The sequence below is a fragment of the Panthera pardus genome, unplaced genomic scaffold (assembly GCF_024362965.1).
Source record: "Panthera pardus isolate Hobbes unplaced genomic scaffold, ASM2436296v1 HiC_scaffold_8, whole genome shotgun sequence".
NCBI lineage: Eukaryota > Metazoa > Chordata > Mammalia > Carnivora > Felidae > Panthera > Panthera pardus.
The window spans coordinates 65,289,935-65,312,645 of record NW_026527013.1 but is presented as its reverse complement, the minus strand read 5'-3'; the positions used below and the strand labels follow the sequence as shown (position 1 = coordinate 65,312,645).

General features: G+C 50.1%; 1 protein-coding gene across 2 annotated transcripts in view; it reads left to right on the top strand.

Annotated features, from left to right (window-relative positions):
- The window catches only part of DDC (dopa decarboxylase), an 84,343-nt gene extending 67,252 nt beyond the window's left edge, over positions 1-17,091 (top strand). For both annotated transcript variants that reach the window (XM_019451026.2, XM_053897399.1), the window contains exons 11-15: positions 3,954-3,973; positions 7,839-7,937; positions 11,315-11,416; positions 14,502-14,716; positions 16,728-17,091. In XM_019451026.2, coding sequence (XP_019306571.2) covers positions 3,954-3,973; positions 7,839-7,937; positions 11,315-11,416; positions 14,502-14,702 — 422 coding nt within the window. In that variant the 3' untranslated portion in view covers positions 14,703-14,716; positions 16,728-17,091. The remainder of the gene's footprint in view (positions 1-3,953; positions 3,974-7,838; positions 7,938-11,314; positions 11,417-14,501; positions 14,717-16,727) is intronic.
- The last annotated feature ends 5,620 nt before the right edge of the window (positions 17,092-22,711 follow it).

Here is a 22,711-nt window from a genome sequence, read left to right as displayed (position 1 = left end):
AAATTTTCCAAATGTAAATAATACTTATAGCTGGATGGTATAATGTCTTGTGAATTTTCCTAATTTCCTCTACATTTTTGCAGTTTAAAAAAAAAATTTTTTTTGAACATTTATTTATTCTTGAGAGACAAAGAGAGACAGAGCACGAGCCGGGGAGGGGCAGAGAGAGAGGGAGACACAGAATCGGAAGCAGGCCCCGGTCTCTGAGCTGTCAGCACAGAGCCCGACGCGGGGCTCGAACTTACAAACTCGAACTCATGACCTGAGCTGAAGTCGGACGCTTAACCGACAAGATACGCAGGCGCCCCTACATTTCTGTAGTTTTAAAAACATACGTAGAACTATTACTTTTAAATGTCAGTGTTTTCAGGTCTAATACAGACACTCACCCCATTGCTATTTACAGTTTCTACATACCTGCTCCGTTTTGCTCAGGACCTAAAACGCCCTAAAATAAAAAAAATAAAGTCTAGTTTTTAAAGAATTGAATTGGCATGAAACAGTGTGAAATAATGAACCAACTGCCAAGCTCTTATATTTAAAAATATGTATTTCATGTTCGGATCATGAAAATCTTTGCAATCATGACAGTTAAAAAGCAAAACGTTGCCCTTAAACCATGAAGTGATCCTTGGAATGACTTTACGCCAAGGGCATCTGAGGAAAGCTTATTACTCTAGACGTACAATAAATTATTTTATTCCGCTTTTATAGAAAGGCTCTTTCCTATTGAAATATTGGCTATGGCTGTTAGAGATGAAAAATATTAGTTATTTGGATTCTTTCCCTAAAAAAACAAACAAACAAAAAACCAAAAAAACCCCACAAAAACCTCTCTAAGTCAACAAAAACAGTGTCCCGTTTTGCATTTAGCAAGTAGAGCACCGAAAATCAGCTTTAAGCTCTTGTGGCCAGTGGATGTAAGGGCTTATTTAATCTGCGTGGGTTCAGCTCTAACGTTGCTAAGCCCTCTGCTCCTTGAAATGAAACCTTCTTTAGAGTTTTTTTTACGGTCCTTTCAGTTCAATAAAGAAATCTCCTCTTTATTTAACGATTAAAAAAACCACTCACGACTGCCCCGTGGCCCCCTGCTCAGCTCGCAGGACCACAGCGGCCCGCTGTCCCCCCTGGGGGTCATTAGGATGCCTCCCTCTCATCACTGGGTCCAGGACGAGAGGTCTTCCCGGGTCTCTGCACGGAGGCAGATGCCCTCCTGTCCCTTCACCCTTGTGGCTCCTTCAGGGCACGTGACTCTCGCCACGCAGCCACCTCGCTCACTGGTTTGTGACTGTTGTCCCTCCACCTCCCCTGGAACCTCAGATCCAAGTGTCCTGCTGTTGGAACACAGCTGGACAAAGGGGGAGGTGGCCAGCAGCGACAGTAAGACAGCAATGTGGGAGTGGTTGCCTTTCTAGTACATCCCCACGTTTCATTCCCGTGTTTATGAGTTTGTCTCACTGGGCGCCTGCCAGCTACGGGTTGACACTGACTTTGAACTAGGACCAAACCATGTGGGATGGTTTATATATATAACAGACAATCCTGTCAAAATGCAGGTGATGGGGAAAAGTGGCCTCACCTGTTACACAGACTTTTCAGACAAACTCTTCCATTATAGAAACTGTACATTTGGAAACTAGAAGCATAAAGCGGGGGGAGCCAGAAAGTCCCCATGACCCCACCCCACCCCCCACCCCCAGTGCAGATGCTGTTGTCATGTGGTGTTACTTTTTGCCAGTCTCATGTGTTGTTTTTATCGTGCCATTTGCAAATTTAGAGGTTGCTCACCCCCTGTGTATCCTCTGTAGCCGTAAAGACTGACCAGGCACATAAAACTTATTATTTGTTTTGGGAGGGTGCCTGGGTGGGTCAGTCGATTAAGCATCTGACTTCGGCTCAGGTCATGATCTCGCCGTCTGTGGGTTCAAGCCCTGCGTCGGGCTCTGTGCTGCCAGCTCCGAGCCTGGAGCCCGCTTCGGATTCTGTCTCCCTCTCTCTCTGCCCCTCCCCCACTGGCACTGTCTCTCTCTCTCTCCCTCTCTCTCTCTCTCTCAAAAATAAACATTAAAAAAATTTTAAAGTTATTATTTGTTTTCTAAATATGTGTTTATTTTGGGGAGAGCACAATCAGGGGAGGCAGAAAGAGGGGGACAGAAGATCCCAAGCAGGCTCTGTGCTGACAGGCTGACCGCACAGAGCCCAACGTGGGGCTCAAACTAACAAACCTCAAGATCATGACCTGAGCTGAAGGTGGATGTTCAACCGACTGAGCCCCCCAGGTGCCCCAAAAAGCTCAGTTTTTAACTGTATTTCACTGGAATGACATTTGAATGGCCACACGTGGCTGGTGGCTATGGGGACGGCACCGTGACATAAACTAAAAGGGAGGGACATTCATCTCCATTCACGACGTCATCTGGCGTCATCTGGGTTCTTAACAGACTCTTACTGAGTGCTCCTCGTGTGCCACATATATTTTGGGTGCTGTTATGTTATGTCTGCTGGTGTCTATGCCTCCCTGTCAGGCCACTTCTGGTGACCCTGCTGTTGATGTTTGACAACCCCATTTCACATGGTGCAGACAGTGGTGGCTGGGAGTTGACCTGGGCTGTGTGACCTTGGGCTTTCATCACAGGGTCCCTCCTAAGATTAGGGGGTGGGACCTGGCACAGTGGCCCTGAATGTTCTCCCGTCTCTACCATGTTATGACCCTAAATAAGAAAACGCCTGGAGGGCTCGGTCGGGTAAGCATCTGACTTCAGCTCAGGTCATGATCTCACGGTTCGTGGGTTTGAGCCCCACGTCGGGCTCTGTGCTGACAGCTCAGAGCCTGGAGCCTGCTTCGGATCCTGCGTCTCCCTCTCTTTCTGCCCCTCCCCTGCTCACACTCTGTCTTTCTCTCTCTCTCTCAAAACTAAATAAACATTGGAAAAAAAAAAGAACAGAAAAGAAAACGACTACTGTCTCCAGATGATAGTCAAAAAATCAATAATAAGTGGCGACTTTAGATTTCCTTGTAAGTATAGTGTAGACCCGTCTACACAGCGGGTGAAGAGCCATCTGTGACAGTGGGTGTGCATTGCATCAGACTCCGAGCCGTCAGCACAGAGCCCGGTGCGGGGCTCGAACTCACGAACCGCGAGATCGTGACCTGAGCTGAAGTCGGATGCTTAACTGAGGGAGCCACCCAGGCGTCCCTTAACCATCCATTTTTTGTAACCACTATGAAGCCATTTGAATCCAGGATAACGACATTGATCGAATGTACACTCAGGTATCTGCTCAATGCCAGATTCTGTACTAAGATCCGAGAATACACACATGAACACTCATCAAAACTTTGATTCCTTTTTTTTAAGTTTATTGATTTTGAGAGAGAGAGAGAGAGAGAGAGAGAGAGAGAGAGAAGAGAGAGAGAGGCTCCCAGGCCAAGCAGCTTCACACTGTCCTCGCAGAGCCCAGTGTGGGGGCTCGATCTCACAAACCATGAGATCATGACCTGAGCCAAGATCAAGAGTCAGACACTTAACCGACTGAGCCACCCAGGTGCCCTAAAAGTTAGATTCTTGTCTGATATCCTACTCACTCTGTATATCACAAATTCACCTTCCTGCGCATGAATGAGTGCACGAGGAAGGCTTCACGTGCTCCGAATGCCGATACCAGAAGATAGCTCGGGTTTTGTGCTTCTGTAACCATAGAAAGTGAAGCGAATGGGAATCCAGTTGTAATCTGGCATTTCCAATTTGTCCTGGGAACCCTGCTTTCTTGGAAAGCCCCTTGGATTTGGTACCTTGGGAAGTGCTCCCCAAACACCCAGCCTCCTGCCTTCTGCTGGTGCAGGAGGTGAGGGACGGGACACAGGAAGTTTACCTTGAAGGTGAGAAGGAATAGATGTGAAATCGACCAGTGTGTCTGATGGCTTCTCTTTTCTATTTCTTTCTCTTTTCCAGGGCTTATCACCGACTACCGGGTAAGTGGGAGATTTGACGCGCTGAGTCCAGGGCTCAGGTGATCGAAAGTGTGAACACAGAGAGGGGTCCTGTCATGGGCTGTAACTCCCGCTACCCTCCTGTTCCGCTCAGGCTCAGAGTCACCGTAGAGGACACCTTCTAGCTGGGTCCTAAGCCAGGCCACAGACAGCTGTGCTGAGCCCACCGACTCCGGGTCTCGGATCAGGAGGAAAGGATCTTGCCTGCGCCCCTCGGAAGGAGGCAGGAACTTCTGCCCCCAAAATCCTCTGTAAGAACAGGTGTTATCCTTAGACCACACGGCCCGTCCGTTCCGCACGGCTGCCGTGCGCCTGGGGCGCACACTCTCCCCTTAGGGCAGTGGGAGATCAGAGTCAGAGACCACAGCGGTGCTCGGATGGCCCTCTTTGTCAGCCGGGAGCTACGCATGGCTCTGGCAGCTTCTCAGAGATGAGTGAGGCCCCATGCCTCCCTCCCGGACCCCCAAACTACCGAGGGAGACAGGGGCACAGATGGCCGCACACGCGGGGATAACCATTCTGCACACCGCTGTGAGCCGCCGTGCTGAGACAGATCTGGAACACGCTGCTCCTTGCTGCTGGCTGTTTCCGGCCCGAGGGAACATGTTCCAGCTGGTCAGCTAGGGCCCCGCTAGCTTCGCTTAGACTCTCCTTGTGCTGTTTATGAGAACCAAGTCCCAGGCATTATATGCCGGCAGCCTATGAACTGTAGGTTGTGTGTGGGCAGCTTCGGGTTGGTCCACCTGCTGTTTGGGAAGGACCTGGATCCAGGCGGGCGTGCGGCACTGTAGCAGCCCGCCCTCGCGGCCGTCCCCCCTGGCTTGCGAGGTCATCTTGGATAACCGTGCTTTATGTCCTGCTGCGCGCGCCCGCGGAGAGAGCCAGGGGGCAGGCGCGTAGTGTATTCTCCGCAGGCATCTCGTGGTCCATGAATAAGCAGATGAAATTCGTGGAGGAGCAAATTAGGATGGGGAAATTATTCTGGAGCAGAGAGTCCTCTAAAAACTGATGCGCATAAGTGAGTCCTTAGAAAAACAGCGCCACAAAGTAGGAGAGATCAAGTGGGGGCAGATGCAGGGCATTCCCACCAGGAAAGAATACGCAGGTCGGTGGGAGCCTCAGCAGGGGACCCTGTGTCTGGGCCCTGGCTGTGCAAAGGGCCTGGGGCACCAGTCTTGCCCTATGAGTGTTGTTCCTTCCATACACTCCTCACAAGTACGTGTCACCTGCCTCCCACCCTGACCCCCTTCCCTGTGCCACAGCCCTGGAGAGCCCCTGACCGTATTTTCTGGCAGTTTTACTTCTCTCTTAGCTAGAATGTAGGGATATCTTTCCTTTTCGATGCACATATAGGTACTTCTGGAGCTCTTTTATGGTTTCTTCCTTTAGAGTGAAGTCTGGGCAAATGCCCTGGGGTCCGGGCTGTTCTTGACGAGGGAGTGCTGGGCTCAGCAGATGAAAAAAAATATATATCACAGACATCATCATCATTTTGTTCAAAGATGATGGAAACTTCAACCTGAGGTGGTCATGGCCTCCGGGTTGCAGAGGAGGCCCCCCCCTCCAGGAATTCTAGGCCCCTGACCAGGCCAGTCCGGGAAGTGTAGGGTGAAAGGCATGAGCAGCCCCTGGCAGGACGGTCAGCCCTCAAGGGATGGGGGCACAAGGGCAGACTCAGCACCAGGAGGAGGGAGTGGGAACACCTTGGCAAAGGGGGTTTTACATCATGTCTGCTTGTGAATGACCAAAGAGGGAACTGTAGCAGCATTTACCTACCATTTATTTACCTGGTCTTAGGCAAAGTGGGCATCATTATACCCATTTCACAGATGTGGAAACAAGAGGTTCGAGGTCAAAGAATTTGCTGAACCTAATTTAAAGAGAGCCAAGAACCTGGGTCAAAAGCCCACTCACTGAGCCTCACAGCCCCCATGCTATCTGAGTGAGGAAAATACATCTTCTGGTCCATTTCGGTGGCTTATCAAGAGTGGGACGACACACAGGACAGCCTAGAGATAAGGTTTTAAAATTTTCAGTTGTGGAGGGAAAAGTACCCAGAAATAGCTCCTTTGGTGTCCAAGAAACCTCGAGTACTGACTGACTTCCACATGCAGAATCATTTTAGGTGGCCCGTGTATGTGGATTTTCCTCCTGACTATTTAAGTACAGTGGTCAACAATATTCCATAAAGCCTTATGACACGTCCTGTCATCTCTGAACTTACAGGCTGGGTGCAAAGGGAATTTCTCTTCCGGGGGACGTCTAACCCGGTCCTGCCCCAGGCTCAGGACAGGTGGTGACAGCATTTTAGGACAACGTTTGAATCAGCGCTCGATTAAACTGTGCGCATTTTTACTCCAGGACCGCAGAAATTAAGTTAGGTCCCAAGCCATTCCTCCCGGTGTAAATATTAACTAAGCCATTCATGATTCATTAATGAGGCTATTCCTCTGAGTGTTAGACCTCAGTCCTGTCTTGATCTCCAGGACGTTCGCTGACGCGGTGGGGAATGATTTTGGAATGCAGCATCTGTGGTGAACAATGCCAAGAAAGCACTGCCCATCACCACCACAGTGGGGGTGGTAGGCTTTCTGACTTTCCAGAAAGGCCTGTGAGTGAGTTCGGTTTTCCCCCAACAACCTGCAGACGTGCTGTCCCTTAGGGCGGATCTGTGTCCGCGGGGGCCATCCGGGCTCTGGGGCGTCGCACGTGGCCCCCTAGCCTCTCCACGTCTGCTGTCCTCCCGTCAGATGAAGACACAAGCCCCGGCTTCACAGGCGTGAGGGTGATGGGGTGAAATGCTGCGTGAACCCGCTGGGCACAGTGCCTGGTGGACACAGGGTGACACCGGGTCCGGTGCCTCTGAGCGTCAGTAGCGGGCCCCTGTTTCTCTTTGCAACTTGAGGGGCTTCCGTGAAGCCCTTGCTGGGACCCCCTGGTGATGCATTTGCCCTTCAGAAGCGGCGTGGCCTGGGCATGCTCAGCACGAAGGTTCAAACCCACCCGCCCGCTGCGCTACAGAGGGAGCAGGGCCCGGACAGCCCCACTGTGCCCATCACGGATGCGCTGGGGGAGGGTCCGGGCTGTGCCCCCTGCCCCGCTACAGCCCTCCTCGAGCCCTGCCCTGCAGGGAAGGTCCAGGGAACAGAGAGGGAGCCTGAAGTGCCCTCAGCATCTTCTCTGTAGGTGATAGAACCTGACCACTTGAAAAGTCACAATGAAGTGCCCATTTTATGGTCCCAGAAGGCCCCCTTGCCCTCCCTCCCTTCTGGGTCCTTTCTTGCTGGCTTTCGTGCATTTGCAGCCATTGCGGGGGCCCCACAGCTGGTGGAGTGCCAGCCGGCTGACAGATTGAGGAAAAACTAGAGAAAGCTTATTGGAGGACTGGCATGTCGGGGTTGTATTTTCTAGTGACCGTCTTGTGGGTCATTCTGTGGCAGCAGGGGTGGGGGAGGAAGAGAACCCCTATTGTTCTAGAAAAGGGTGCCAGAACAGCACAGGGAACACGCTGAGCCGAAGGGGTGGGTTTCGGCCTCCTCCTGCCCGCAGTTGCAGACGCCCGTGCCCCCGCTGGCTGGTGAGCTCCATCCGTGCGCAACCTGCACACATATGCTCCGAGAACACAGTGCCTTCCCAGGAAGCAGCCTGGTCGGTCCTCGTCTGTCTCGGGGCTCTGCAAAGAGAGCCTCCAGCCGTGGGCTTTGCTCAGCCTGCGTGGTGGCCCGACGGGGAGGGGAGGCCTCCAGGGAATCAGCTGTCTCCAAGAGAAACAGGTGTCCCAGGAGCCAGAGGAAAACCAGCTCGAGGTACCTTCCTCCCTGACGCAGCGTTTTCTGTTCTGTTTCAGCACTGGCAGTTGCCGCTGGGCCGAAGGTTTCGCTCTCTGAAGATGTGGTTTGTTTTTAGGATGTACGGCATCAAGGGACTGCAGGCTTACATCCGCAAGGTGACCGTGCTTTCAGTACCTAGCTGGGGAACGTTAGGCAGGCCTTGGACACTAGAAATGGAGGAAGACGGCTTAATAAGCAAATACATGATAAAGGTTAGTTTGCGTTACTGAGGGTTGGCCATTCACAAGATGGTCAGTGCGTGATTATGGGCCTTCTGGACGCTTCCATGAAGACCACAGGCCGTCAGGTCCAGGGGACTGCAAAGTGAGTACACCACACGGCCGGGACTGTGGCCACACCTCACCTGCAGCAGGTGCAATGACAGCAGGGCAGTCATGAGAACACAGTTCGTTTCCCTCCGAACACTGCCAGCACGGCAGCACCTTGGAGCTTCTGGAAACAGACAGTCTCCAGCGTAGGGTTTCTCAGTGTGTCCCCGACCAGCAGCACATGCATGGCCTTGTACTCTCGGGTGGGTCCCGGCAACCTCTGTTGCTATAAGTGAACCAGGCCGCCGTGATGAGCTCTACAATGTGAGAACAACTGGTCTACTTCAAGCCCCATCACCCTGCCATTTTTTTTTTAAAGCAGTTGAAGAAACTGAGGCCAGAGTATGTGCTGGGACTCCCCCAAGGCCCACCCACTTAGCTGGCTGCAGAGAGCTGCCGATTCCCAGCTGGTCCCTCCCATGCTGGCGTCCTTCCTCAGCCAAGATGGCGCCATCTCGCTGGACAGAGGGCCTCGGGCTTCATGGAAGCAGGGATGCCTGTGGTCTCTGACTAGTGACCGTGACAGTTTGGGTCCTGGTGCCTCAGCTTAGTCTGTTGTGCAGCTGTGGGCAGCACACAGTGGCTCCAGGCTCTTCCTGTGTGCGGGGCACATGGCCTGTGGAATGCCACACGGTGCCATCTGTCTACCTTATGAGGCCCGTGGGGGCCCGTGGGAGCTGGTAGTCACCAGGAGGATCTGTGGGGTAGGGAACTAGGAAAGGAGTGTTTGCATGTGAGTTTATGGGTGCAAGATCCCCCTCCCCATGTGAGAACATGCTCTCAAATATAATAAGGATTCAACTTCTTTGACAAAAATCAAGTGGTCTTTGTCACCATAGCTTAAGGCTCTGGGGCCCCTGGGTGTGATTAAGCTGCTTCCTGTAAAAACACTCCATGCCTCTTATATTTGTAGGTCCGTTTCTGGGTTCTCTGTTCTGTTCCACTGATCTGTGTGTCTGTTTTGTACCAATACCATACTGTCTTGATGATTACAGTTTTGTAATACAAGCTAAAGTCTGGGATTGTGATGCCTCCCGCTTTGGTTTTCTTTTCCAACATTGCTTTGGTCATTCGGGGACTTTTCTGGTTCCGTACAAACCTTAGGATTGTTTGTTCTAGCTCTGTGAAGAATGCTGATGCTATTTAGATTGGGATTGCATCGAATACGTAGAGTGCTTTGGGTAGTATCGGCATTTTAACAATATTTCTTCTTCCAATCCATGAGCATGGAATGTTTTCCCAATTTCTTTGTGTCTTCTTCAATGTCCTTCATCAGCTTTCTATAGTTTTCAGAGTACAGGTCTTTTACATCTTTGGCTGGGAATTTCCTAGATTATTTTATGGTTTTTGATGCAATTGTACCTGGGATTGATTCTCCGATGTCTCTTTCTGTTGCTTCATTATTGGCGTATAGCAATGCAACCGATTTCTCTATGTTGATTTCATATCCTGTGACTTTGCTGATTTCATCTATCAGTTCTAGCAGCTTTTTGGTGGAGTCTTTAGGATTTTCCACGTAGCGTATCATGTCATCTGCGAAGAGTGAAAGTTTGACTCCTTCTTTGCCAATGTGGATGCCTTTCATTTCATTTTGTTGTCTGACTGCCGACGCTTGGACTTCAAACACTGTGTTAAACAACAGCGGTGAGAGTGGACATCCCTGTCGTGCTCCTGATCTCAGGGGGAAAGCTCTCAGTTTTTTCCCATTGAGGATATTAGTTATGGGTCTTTCATACATGATTTTTATGATGTCAGGGTATGTTGCTTCTATCTCGACTTTCTTGAGGGAGGGTTTTCATTAGGAAAGGAGGCTGTATTTTGTCAAAAGCCTTTTCTGCATCTATTCACAGGATCCTATGGTTCTTATCCTTTCTTCTATTCATGTGATGGACACACTGATTGATTAGTGAATATTGAGCCAGGCTTGCAGCCCAGAAATGAATCTCCAACTAAGGGTTGATCAGGGCGGGGAAAATGGATGATGGACATTAAGAAGGGCCCCTGTAGGCATGAGCATTGGGTGTAATGTCTAAGTGATGAATTACTGGGTTCTACTCCTGAAGCCAAGACTACACTGTATGTTAACTAACTTGAGAATAGAAAGAAAGGAAGAAAGAAAGAAGACAAAAACACAACAACAACAACAACAACAACAACAAAAAACAACAAAAAACACTCCATGCCTCACCCTGAGAGGGCTCCCATCCAGCCTGACAGGAAGGGACCGGGATGGTCAAAGCTTGTCCCCAGGCAGGTGGACCATGGAGGGAAACAGCACCTGCCAGCATGAAGTCTTTGGTGCCCTCTAGTGGCACCATATTTATTACGGGACGTGGAGCTGCACAGCCCAATGAGACTTCCTTCCCAACAACACTCCCCAGCGGGGCTTCTGCTCAGAGATCCCCCCCACCCCCCGCCCCCAACCCCGGCCCCTAGCACCTACTTGAGAGCACCGAGCACCTAGCACTGAGCACCGAGCCGAGCGCCTGGGTGTGGAATGAGCGACACGCACGCAGACCGTGGCGAGCTTGTTCTCCGTTCACATACTATACGAATCCCCTTTTGCGCTCCACGAACCCCTACAAGTCAAATAAGGTGGTGAATGCAGCGAGAGGGAGGCATTTATCGAACGTGACGGGGACTGTCATTCTCTTCTCTTGGTGGCAAGCGCTGTTGGATAACAGCACCGCAGAACCGAAGCTTCGGTGACGGGCAGCTATGTACGTCACCGTCACACCCTCGGTTTCCTTATCTGTAAAGCGGGCATAACCGTGGCAGTGCCTACCCCATGGGCTGCATGGGGACAGTAGGATGGCGGGGACCTTGGGGCTCAGCACAGGGCATCTCAGTAGTGGCTAGCTACCCTGCCTTTACCAGGATGTTTAAATAAGATTTGAGATTATAAATGATTGTTTTGGTGAGATTAAAACAGTCCCCTGAACAAAAGACAATGGCAGTGTCTTTCTGAAGACACTCGTCCTTCCCTCCTGGTAAACGGGATTTTTTTCCTAACTGGCTGGTGTGGAGGAACGTACGTGCTCGAAGAAAACGGTTGAGAGCATGTGAATGAATTATGCATGGGCCGTCTAATGAGGTTTTCTAGGTGGTTAAGTCCTGAGCTGAGTGGTGTCGGGAAACTCAGACAGATGCCCTTCCCTTTCCAGCACGTCCAGCTGGCCCACGAGTTTGAACATCTGCTGCACCAGGACCCTCGCTTTGAAATCTGTGCAGAGGTCACTCTGGGGCTGGTCTGTTTTCGGCTCAAGGTACGTTTGTCTCCTTTAGTCTCCTTCATGGTCCGTGATGGTGACTGGCGAGAGAGTATCGTTCATTGCCTCCGAGCACAAGACCGGCAGTTGAGCTCCCCAGAAACCATGGAACTCAGCACGCATTTTCCAGTCTTTGCTGTTTGCCCCTCCAGGCCCTGCCCCAGCCTGACTGCCCGCTGGGCCCCGAGCACTCTTCTCCAGGAGCCGTCTTCTGCCGTTCCTCAAGCAGACTGAGGCTTCTCGCTTGTGTAGACCCTTGGCCCTGGAGTGCCCTCCCCTTTCTCCACGCATGTATCTCTGCCACCGGGGAATGCTCTGGGCGCTGGCCCGTGTACACGCTCACTGATGCGAGTGTTGTCCCCCGACTGGCTCTGGCCGCAGCCCAGACCTGCAGACTCTGCACCTTAACCAGCCCCTGCGGGCTGCTGGGTGCACACAGGGGTATAAGTTCTGGGCGCTCTGCCACCTGACGATGAGTGCGTTCACCGTGGGACGGGGAGCTTCCCCGGAGCGCGGCGGGCACCAGCCATCGAGGCTGGGAATCGTGACCACATTTCTCAAAAGGCCCGGAAAGGTGCAGGACGGGCAGGCACCTTATTAGTCTAGCTCGTGACCGAAGCTGGATGGGGGCCTCACACTGACCGCTCTCAAGCTGGCCATGCATTCCAGAACCTACTTTTCCCACAGGCCTCCTTGTTCACAACCACGGAGGCCATCGGGAGAAGCAGGGGTGGGCCTGGCTGCACCGTCCACGTGCTGTAATCACCAGGTGGCCCTCTGCTCACCATATCCTCCTGTCACTGCTTCTCAGAGCTTCTGGGTGGCTATGAGAACCAGACAGAGAGAAAGCCTGGACTCTACACAGTTAGTGGGGTGCTGGGGTTCTGGTGCAGGGCTTGGCGACGGGGCCATGCACTCTGCGCAGAGTGCAAAGTGGGGAGACCCTACGGGGCACCTGGGAGGTTCAGTCGGTTGAGCGTCTGACTTCGGCTCAGGTCACGATCTCGCGGTTCGTGAGTTCAAGCCCCGCGTCGGGGCTCGCTGCTGTCAGCACAGAGCCTGCTTCAGATCCTCTGTCCCTCGCTCTCTGCCCCTTCCCCACTGGCGCTCTCCCAAAAATAAATAACTTTTTTTTAATTAAGAAAATAAAAACAAAGTGGAGACACCCTAGAGAAAGTGTGCAGAGGGCAGAGGGGCACACACATGCCGGGTGGACACGGGGGAAATCTCAGAGCACGGGTGTTCCAGCCGCAGGGTCCCCAGAGTGGCCTCGGGTCGTGGTTCCAGAGGCACTGGTGTTGACAGTGTGTTTTGCTGTGTTCACCACGGACAGACGTTTTGTTCTGTTTTGACTGCCGGAGTTCTGGCAGGACTTTCGCTTAACTTTCATGGTTTTATTGAGATGCAACCCACACACCACACACTTTGTCCGTTTAAAGCACAGTGAGGGAGTTAGGGGCCCAGCCCCCCACAAAGTGGAAAATCCACTTCTGAATTCCCCCAAACTTAACTGCTAACAGCCTACTGTTGCCCAGAAGCCTTACTGATAACACAGTCGATTATCACACATTCTGTATGTTCTGTGTATTACACACAGTGTGCTTACAAGAAAGTAAGCTAGAGGACAGAAAATGTTACTTTTATCTTTAAAAAACTTTTTTTAGAGAGAGGGCGAGTCGGGCAGATGCAGAGTGGGAGGGAGAGAGAATTCCAAGCAGGCTCCAAGCTGTCAGCATAGAGACTGATGTGGGGCTCGATCCCACCAACCTTGAGATGTGACTTGAGCTGAAATCAAGAGTAGGATGCTTGGGGAGGCTGGGTGGCTCAGTCGGTTAAGTGTCCGACTTGGGCTCAGGTCATGATCTCACGGTTCACGAGTTCGAGCCCCGCATCGGGCTCTGTACTGACAGCTCAGAGCCTGGAACCTGCTTCAGATTCTGTGTCTCCCTCTCTCTCTCTGCCCCTCCCCCGGTCATACTCTGCCTCTTTCTCAAAAATAAATAAAACATTAAGAAAATTAAAAAAAAAAAAAAAAAAAGAGTAGGACGCTTAATGGCCTGAGCCACCCAGGCAGCCCGGACAATGCTATTAACAAAATCATAAGGAAGAGAAAATACATTCCTAGGTACGTGCTGGATTCATAGAAAAAGTTCCACCCATAAGCAGACCCGTGCAGCTCAAACTGGAGCAGTGGGAGGGTCGGCTGCACACATGATGAGGATTTCAGCAGAAACCAGGGTCACAGCCACTGCCAGGATCTCAGATCCTCGTCCTCCCCAGAGCGGTGTCCCCAACGCCATCCTTCAGTGCCACCCATCTGCTTTCGGGCTCTACGGCTGGTCCAACACGCGCATTCCTACAAGTGGAATTGCCAGCTGGGGGCATCTCAGCCTGACCCAGGTCCCCCACAGGCGCACCTGCGGTGGCCCCGCCCCTTGCGCACGCGCAGCACAGGGAACACCCCCTCCCTGTTCCGGAAGCCCAGGGCGCTTTGCAGCCCGTAGAGGTCTCTTCCTGAGCACACTTGCTTGCTGTCTCCATTCCAGGGATCCTGGTTCTTCTCCGGGAAGCATCTTGTTCGGGCTCGTGGTTCATTTCTGTATCTCCATGCCTACCACCTGGTCCTTCCTTTCTTCTCTCTGTCCCGTTCTTCTCCGGTCTGGATTTCGTGTTCTCTTCATCATCGACGGCTTCAGCGCACATAGTATGACTTTCTTTAACGCCCAGCACATAAACTGTAGCTACTGCGTCCTTGGTTTTCCGTCCTTCACTCCAGTTCATCTCAACCACTCCTGCTCATTCGGTGTCCTCACTCAGCCCGTTTTTCTTCTTATTCTCTTTCTTCCTCTCCGTCCTCCCTTCTCCCTCCCCACCACCCTCCTTCTCCTCACTCCCCCTCTTCCTCCTCCCCTCCCCCTCCCCTTGATGGCCCTCCCCCTCTTCCTCCTTTTCTCCTCCCTCTCCCTACTCCTGTAAAGTGGCACAGAGCAGTGTTGCCTAATGCTGGCCTTGCGCGGTGCTCAGCTGAAGCCCGAGTCCTCGGGGACCTTAGCACGCCCCCCCCCCCCCTCCGTCTCTGCAGGGTTCCAACAAGCTGAATGAAGCTCTTCTGGAAAGAATAAATGGCACCAAAAAAATCCACTTGGTTCCATGTCACCTGAGGGACAAGTTCGTGCTTCGTTTTGCCATCTGCTCCCGCACCGTGGAATCTGCACACGTGCGGCTGGCCTGGGAGCACATCAGCCAGCTGGCCAGCGACCTGCTGGGTGCAGAGAAGGAATAGAAGCCTGGCCCCAGGTAAGCTGCCCTCCCGGCCCCGCCGCGCAGCACTGCTGGGCCCGGATTTCCTCCAAGGTGAGAAGGGGCAGGACCCTTGCGCTGCGAGGATTCCTTAGGGACCTTGACCCATTCTTCCGACTTTGCATTCTTTTACATGTGACGATCAGTCCCGCACCTTTGTCGTTTGCCGTCGGAGTTCACGACGCAGCTTACTAGCATAACAAGATTCTATATTAAACTGGCAGACTGCGGATAAATAAAGATGAAAGAGAACATTACAAAGGGAATTTGACATGACTGAGGATTTATGTTTCGCTCTCTCTCTTTGTCCTTGTTGCCCCATTACCCATATATCACAACCCACGGGGGATGTGATACAGTTTTACCTTGTTCGCTTTTTTTTTTAATGCTTGTTTTTTATTTTTAAGAGCGAGAGCATGAGCGGGAGAGGGACAGAGAGAGAGGGAGACAGAGAATCCGAAGCAACTCCAGGCTCGGAGCTGTCAGCACAGAGCCCGATGCGGGGCTCAAACACACGAACCGTGAGAGCATGAGCTGAGCCAAAGTTGGACGCTTAACCGACAGAGCCACCCGGGCACCCCTTACCTTGTTGGCTCTTAATCTTAACTGGGAATACCTGAACGAATGCTCAAGAAATTGCACGTTAAAAATTGTATTTCATTTATGCGAGAGGTGGATCTGTCGTTCCTGCCCATGAGATAGGTCAGAGAGGCACCTTTCTTGGTCAAATCCTGTCCAGAAAGACGAGATCCTTTTCCTGGTACAACAAGGATCTTTCTTAAAGAGGCCATCCTGTCCAGAGCTTGAGCATTTCTGGAAGGTGCTGGGGAGAGACCAGAGTTTCACATATTTCCAATCTGCTTAGATAAGGATGTGCATCCAGGTGCCTGGGTGGCTCAGTCAGTTAAGCATCTGATTGTTGATTTCGGCTCAGGTCATGATCTCACCATTTGTGAGTTCGAGCCCTGAGTCGGGCTGGGCACTGACAGTGCAGAGCCTGCTTGGGAATCTCTCTCTTTCCCTCTCTGTCGCCCCACCTCAAAAATAAATAAACTCTAAAAAAAAAAAAAACGTGCATGAAGTGGGGGGGGGGGGAGAGGAGGGGGCATAACTGCTGTTACACAAAAGGAAACCATATCAGGCAAACACTCCTGATTAACCTTTCCACAGCCCTGTGTTTGCACAAATCTCATCAGGATGTAGCATAGCAGGATTCTGTTCCCATGTGCCTACAACACAGAGAGAGGCTGTCGCCCTAAAAAATTAGCAGAAGCAAAGTCGCATTTCTGACAGAAGTCACAATTACTGTGAAGTCATATGTGTTATCAATCCAAAAGGTACAAATGAGATTAATTTTTTTTTTAATATAGGACACAATAGGGGCACCCGAGTGGCTCAGTCGGTTAAGTGTCTGACTTTGGCTCAGGTTGTCATATCACAGTTGGTGAGTTCGAGCCCCACGTCGGGCTCTGTGCTGACAGCTCAGAGCCTGGAGCCTGCTTCGGATTCTGTGTCTCCCTGTCTCTCTGCCCCTCCCCGGCTGGTGCTCTTTCTCTCTTTCAAAAATAAATAAACATTAAAAAAAATATATATATATATAGGACACAATAGTGACTCATAACACATGGAATTTTAGGGGCCAGGTTAATTAGAGCCATGAAAGTCTGAATGCATGGGCTTCACTTGGGCGCCCTTGAGATAATCACATCAAATCCACATGGCCACAATTCTAGGGAAAGAAGGAACTATTCTTATTTCACAGAGGGTGGTAGGAAACTGGGCACAGATTCTGGCTGGCATTGATCAAATGTGCTGGAGAGAAGCCAGATCGGTCATTCAGTCTCATTTCTGACAAGTCGTATTCATCTATATTACATGGTTCCCTCCAGCTCCCTGGAGGAATGGCATCTTCCTTCTGTGTGTTCTAGAGAAACATACAAGATACGGATTCTTCCATTTTTTTTTTTGAATGTAGCCTTAGGTTCATGTTATTTTTTTTCCCCTGTAGCGATCAAAAGTTGAAAAGAAATATATCTGAACACCGTGGAAGAGAATAGAAGCATGCTAGCTCCGTGGACCCACACCCACATGTGGCCTCATGTTTCCTTCTCTGAAGTTCTCCAGAGCCCTGTGTTTCTGTCTGCTCACCATCTAATCAAGGAAGAAATATTATTTGCTATGTGAAAAGTTAATCCAGTGGATGTAGCTTTTGTTCATTATTTGGCTGTGACTTTTGTTGATTCAAAAATCATAGGTTTTCATGCTCTTGAAAATGTCAGTGGTAGGGGAAGCTTACTGAAATATTTTCCAGGGCATTCTAGGATCGTGGGACTTGAGATTATACCTTTAAATTGTGGCCTTTAAATTGTTCCGTCCTGTGGCTCAATGCTTAATAAACAATTTCAAGTGCGGTGGCCATTATGTCTCGTAAGCATTCTTTTTGGTTGCACGTTGTACCCAAGTGCTTCTTGTGATATGGACTTAACCTTTCCAAACAGCCAAAGATGTGGTATCCCTGGATATTTTTAAATGGCGCTCATTGCCATTCATTCAACGAATGTTCATGGAGTGCCTAGTAGATGTCAGGCACTAGATGCATTAACAACACACAAGCTTTACTCGGAGAGGACTCCAATTCTTGAAGAAATAAATTCCACAGACCAAATGCTACTGGCATGATGGGAAAGACTAACCTCCAGGGTTTCAGATTCCTCGTCTAATCAGTCCCTCTGCCCTGTGGGATCGTGACTGATAAACACAGTGCTCGGGTGCCTGGGTGGCTCAGTTAAGTGTCTGACTTCGGCTCAGGTCATGATCTCCCAGTTTGTGGGTTCAAGCCCCACGTCGGGCTCCGTGCTGATGGCTCAGAGCCTAGAGCCTGCTTTGGATTCTGTGTCTCCCTCTCTCTGCCCCTCCCCTGCTTGTGCTCTGTGTCTCTCAAAGATAAGTAAATGTAAAACAAAAACATAAATAACCAGAATGCTCTTACGAACCTAAATACCAACAACATGCCGTATTTCCTCAAATAGCCTATCTTTGTCTGAAACCATTTTTGCTGGTGGAAACACCTGCATGCTAATCCCAAGATGAGGGCTTGTCCTTTAAGAGCCAAAGTGCTTGTTCTTTAAGAGCCAATAGAACTATTGAAACCAAAGCACTCTTGAAAAGAGCCCTCGGGCTATTAATAAGTCTATTTGAATTTCATAGACCTCGGATCCCTAAATGTAATTAAATTACCTGTCTTTCAGAAATCTGGAAATATACCAGATGCCATGGAGTTCTCCATCCCACGTGGTCAGGTCATTCCTTCTCTACCCATCTGTGAACAGTCACAGCCCGTGATCCGTGCCAGGCGCTGTTATAAATATTTTAAAAATATTAACCTGTTTAATACTTATTTTAAAATTCTCAGTTATTATTCCCACGTGACAGATGGGAATACTGGGTTTTCTCAAGACAGTTAGTGGCTTGTCTCAAGGTCCTGCTGTTAGTTGGTGGCCGAGCCAGGACTGGAACTCAGGAAGTCTGGCTCTAGAACCCACACCTTTGCCCACTTAAGTGTGTTGCCCAATATGCTGTCTGCTCTCCAGGATGAACCATTTCTCAGGATAACTGGCAGTGAGGACATTCATATTCTCTTCTGGGAAAAACTCGTTTTCCCCTCGCAGGTAGAGTCTTGGGACCCCAACCTGACAACCCCCAAATAGTCCCATAGTTTAAAAAGGTCTGGAACATTCTGCCGAATCTTTGGTCAATGTATAGCATCTTTACATAAATATATGTTCAGTTTGGCATCACGACATAGTTCATAGACCACTGCTGGTACTGGAATTTGATGCAAACCCTATTGCCTTCTGGCATCTGATAATGGTACCTCCTGCTGAGTGTTGGAAAAACCCAGGCAGATCTGGACACAACCGAATCCTGGTACCCAAACTGTTTTTAGTCACAATACTTCTGACACCAAATGAGAAGACCTTACCCCCCACCCCCCATCCCACCCCCTGCCCTGGTTCCAAATAGCGATATCTCTTCCAACACCACCTCTCCAACTCTGTGACACGATCTAACTGGAGTTAAGTGTCAGATCCCATAGTTCAGGGCTCAGAACCACAAGACCACCCTCCACCTTAGAGGCCAGTCACAGTCCCGGGCCTCCCGTACTTCTGACCGGCCATAAAGCAGGGGTTCCCGTGACCTCCTCCTTTGGTTCGATACTCTGCCAGAACAGTTCACAGACTCAAGATGTCATCTCACTTGTGTTTACCGCTTCATAATAAAGGACACAGCTCGGGAACAACAAACCAGAAGAGCTGAACGGGGCAATGGAAGGGAAAAGGGGGCTGGAGCTTGCCAGAAGAAAGCCCTGGGAGAATAAGTTGCTTGCATCAACTGGAGAAATCTGGAACTACTATTTTAGAGAAACTTGTGTGTGGTTCTGCAAAGCAGAGATGTGAAATGGATGGTCGAGGGAAGAGAGAAGAGGAAGAAACAGAGTAGGCTCACTTACAGGAGACCACGTGAGTCCAAGAGCGTCCAGAATGCAGACCCCAGACCTTGCCGTTTATGGTGATGCCCTCCCCTCCACCCCCACCGCCATCAGAGAGACGCTGAGTCACGTGAGGAGGGTTATGAGTGAAAGCCTCATGCAGGGGGAAAGACTCAGAGAGGAAGGACCTGGTGCCCGTATTCAAATGCACTCTCACTTCAGCACGAAGAGTCTTTGCGCCTCCAGATTGACCGACAGAGGCAGGTTTGGCTTCAATGTGGAGAACCCAAAAGTCAGCCTGTCGGTGACCAGAACGTGCCATCTCACAGGGCAGTGAGTTCTCCACCCCAGTGAAGATGGGAAAACCAAGAGCTGAGAGATGGCAAAGGAAACTCCAGTATGAGACAGAAAACCTGAAGACTTCTGAGCCCTCTTCTACATCTGAGGTTCAAGAGCCTATGAAAACAAGAGAAGTTGGGCTGGTTTATTAAACAGCAAGGCCAAGGAGCACAAAAAATTGTGCTCCTGCACCCAGGAGGGGGCGTTCTTCCGTGATAAGCTCTACCCAGGGCAGGCAACCTGCGTTTCGTGACCGGAATAGTGCCCAGCACGTGGGTGGTGCTTACTGGGGCCACTCTGGTCTAAATGCTCTTCATTTATCAACTGGGTTTATCCCCCTCAGTTACTCCCTTAGGTAGCTGGTGTGTAGGGTAGCTGGGATTTGAACTCTGGAAAGCTGACTCCATGGGGCCATGCTCCTAATTACCCCATCACCCTCCCCCTAAGATCGTAAGAATACAGTCTACTCATTTCCTTGGGCTGTTGGACCATCCACTGGGAATCTTAAGACAACAGAAGTTTATTCTCTCAGAGTTCTAGAGGCCAGAATCCCAAAATGAAGGGCAATGCTGCCTCCACAGTATCTAGGGGAGGGTCCCTCCACACCTCTCCAGCTTCTGGTGGCCCCCCGTGCTCCTTGGTTTATGAGTGGATTACTCCAATCTCCATTTCCCCTCTGTACGTCTCTTCTTTATAAGTCATCATTCACATTGGATGAAGGCCCGCTCTAGTCCAATATGACCTCATCTTGACTGCATCTGCAAAGACCCTAGATCCCAAAACCGTCCCATTCCCTGACAACGGAGGTGAGGACTTCAATACATCTTCTGGGGATACGATTCAGCACACAACTTACAGTGTCAGACAAGAGGCACCTACAAGTGCTAACTCAGGTTGGCTGTGAGGTTCTGGAGGAAAACGGCCACAGCAGATGGCTCCTCTCAGCTCTGCCCAAGCCAGTTCAGGGGAGGGCCCCCACCTGCCCTCTCGCCAGCTCTGTTTACCATGGCGATGCCACAGGGGCCTATCCACGGCCCCTGTGATCCATCCAATGTGGCCCATGAAAGCCCTTTCTGGAACCATGCATGGCATTCTGTGTCCACACAAGTCTCTCGTCTCCAATGGAGGGCAGAAATACTTTCTTGTCACTGAGCCGGGGAACCACAAGGCTGGAAGTCCATCAGAATCCAGCCACACTTGGGAATCTCCCCATGAAGGAACTGAGTTAAGAGTTGGTGGTTCAACCTGACTCTTGTCCTATCTGCTTCCTTGTCCCCTCAGACCATCCACCTCCCTGCCACCTCCCAGATACACTGACAGACACACCTCTTTTCAACTCAGGGAGAGTAACTTTCCTGGCACACAGGGATGCACATTATTTGGGGCCATATTCTCCTGCTGCTCAAGAGCAAATGAGATCACTGAAGTGTACCCTGGTGTTTATTGGAGACCGTGTTTATAATATTCATGAATATGGAAATAAGCAGCCATCTCCCAGAATCCCTCACGCAAAGAACTGCCTGGCCCTCAGTTTGCGGTGGAAACCGCTTCCCTTGCAAGTTCAAAAACTTCTACCCAGGGGAAGAAAGGCCAGCTTCTATGATCTTGAAAAGAAAGTTTATCGGCAGAGCTCAAGTAGCAAACTCTTCCACAGGCTAAAGTATTAGGTAGGATTCTAAAATACCTCAATTGTAAAAGATGAAACGTCTTGATATGGTGTAAGAGTCTGAATCCCAATGAAGTGTTAGTATAGCAGTAAACACAACACAGCATCACAGCTTCTGTTGAATGTACCAGCTGCTGCTCTGATGATTTATGATATCTCCTATTAATTGTAATCCTTAGAACAGCTTCCTGAGTTAGAGAAGTTTATTCACCTTTCATCGATGAGGAGGGGGCTGAGTTCAGACAGGGTACAGCCCTGCAGGGAGATGGAAACGGCTGGACTAGGAAATACTTTTGTATCAAAAGGCAGAACAGTGAGGCAGTAATGGCTAGCTGTCACTTGATGAAAAACAGTTAGCTCTGGTGACCGTAACTATAATTCGGTATTTGAACAAAAGACTCTTAGGAGGGAAAGACAGTGGTTTCTGGGAATTCTCCAAACGCTATCATTAAAATGTTAGTGATGAAACTCACCCAGAATTGCCAATTACCCTCACAGCATTTACATGGCGGCTTCTATGCACCAGCAGAAAAAACAGGTAGTAAACATACAACTGAGCCAGCCTGCTGATAACAGTTTTCATTTTCTTTTCTTTTTATTCTATGTATTTTGGGTAATTAGGATAATTATAAAATTAGCTAAGAAATTATGAACAATTCGAATAAAAAAGTCTTTGGTTACTACGTAAGCCAAGAAATGAGCTGTGAGCGGTTTTCACTGTACCTCTTGCCTATTTAAAAAATACATATATTGTCCAATCCCTTTTATTCTGTGCCCATTTTAAAAACTGTTAAAGTCTTGGAAAATTTTTTTGCCTCGAATTTCTTCATATGTTGCGTCTCTTACTTGCTACTCAACATTTTCTCCCTCCCTGTGCAGATATTCACTTTCTCAGCAGGATTAACCCAGGACCCATGAGCCAAGGAGAGGAAGAGGAAGGCCACTCCAGCTTTCTGGGAAAAGGCTTCTTCCCTTTTCCGAAAGGGAAGTATTCGCGGGTGAAAGGTCCTTTTTCCCCGTGTTAATTAGGGCTGTGAGAGGCTGGGATCCTTGGCCTGTGGCGGCCCCCTTGGAACAGTGAGGTGACAAGCCTGGAGGGGAAAATCACAGGGAAGTGGGGCGAGATGGCAGAATGGAAAGATGTCCTCTCAGGACATCCTTAAGGGGTGTGATCAGACCCAGAGCTGTCTCCAAAATCATTATGTGACTTGATGACATTAATTACAAGGTAGGTCACTGCCAGTGGCTATTCTGTTTCTTGGTCTGAAAACGCAGTTCATTGAGCCCTGCTCCAATACAAAGTCTGAGGCAATAATGGAGTGTTTTCCGAAGGCGTCCTTCCACGAAAGTGTCCTCCCTAAAGAGCGCAGGAGAAAGGGGTGCGTTGGCTGAGGGATAGATCGGAGTTGTGAGACTCAGGCAGAGCCCTTAATCTGTCTTTAAAACGCAGTCGATTTGCACGCGCCTCTACTCAATCGTTTTAACCAGGGGGTAACCT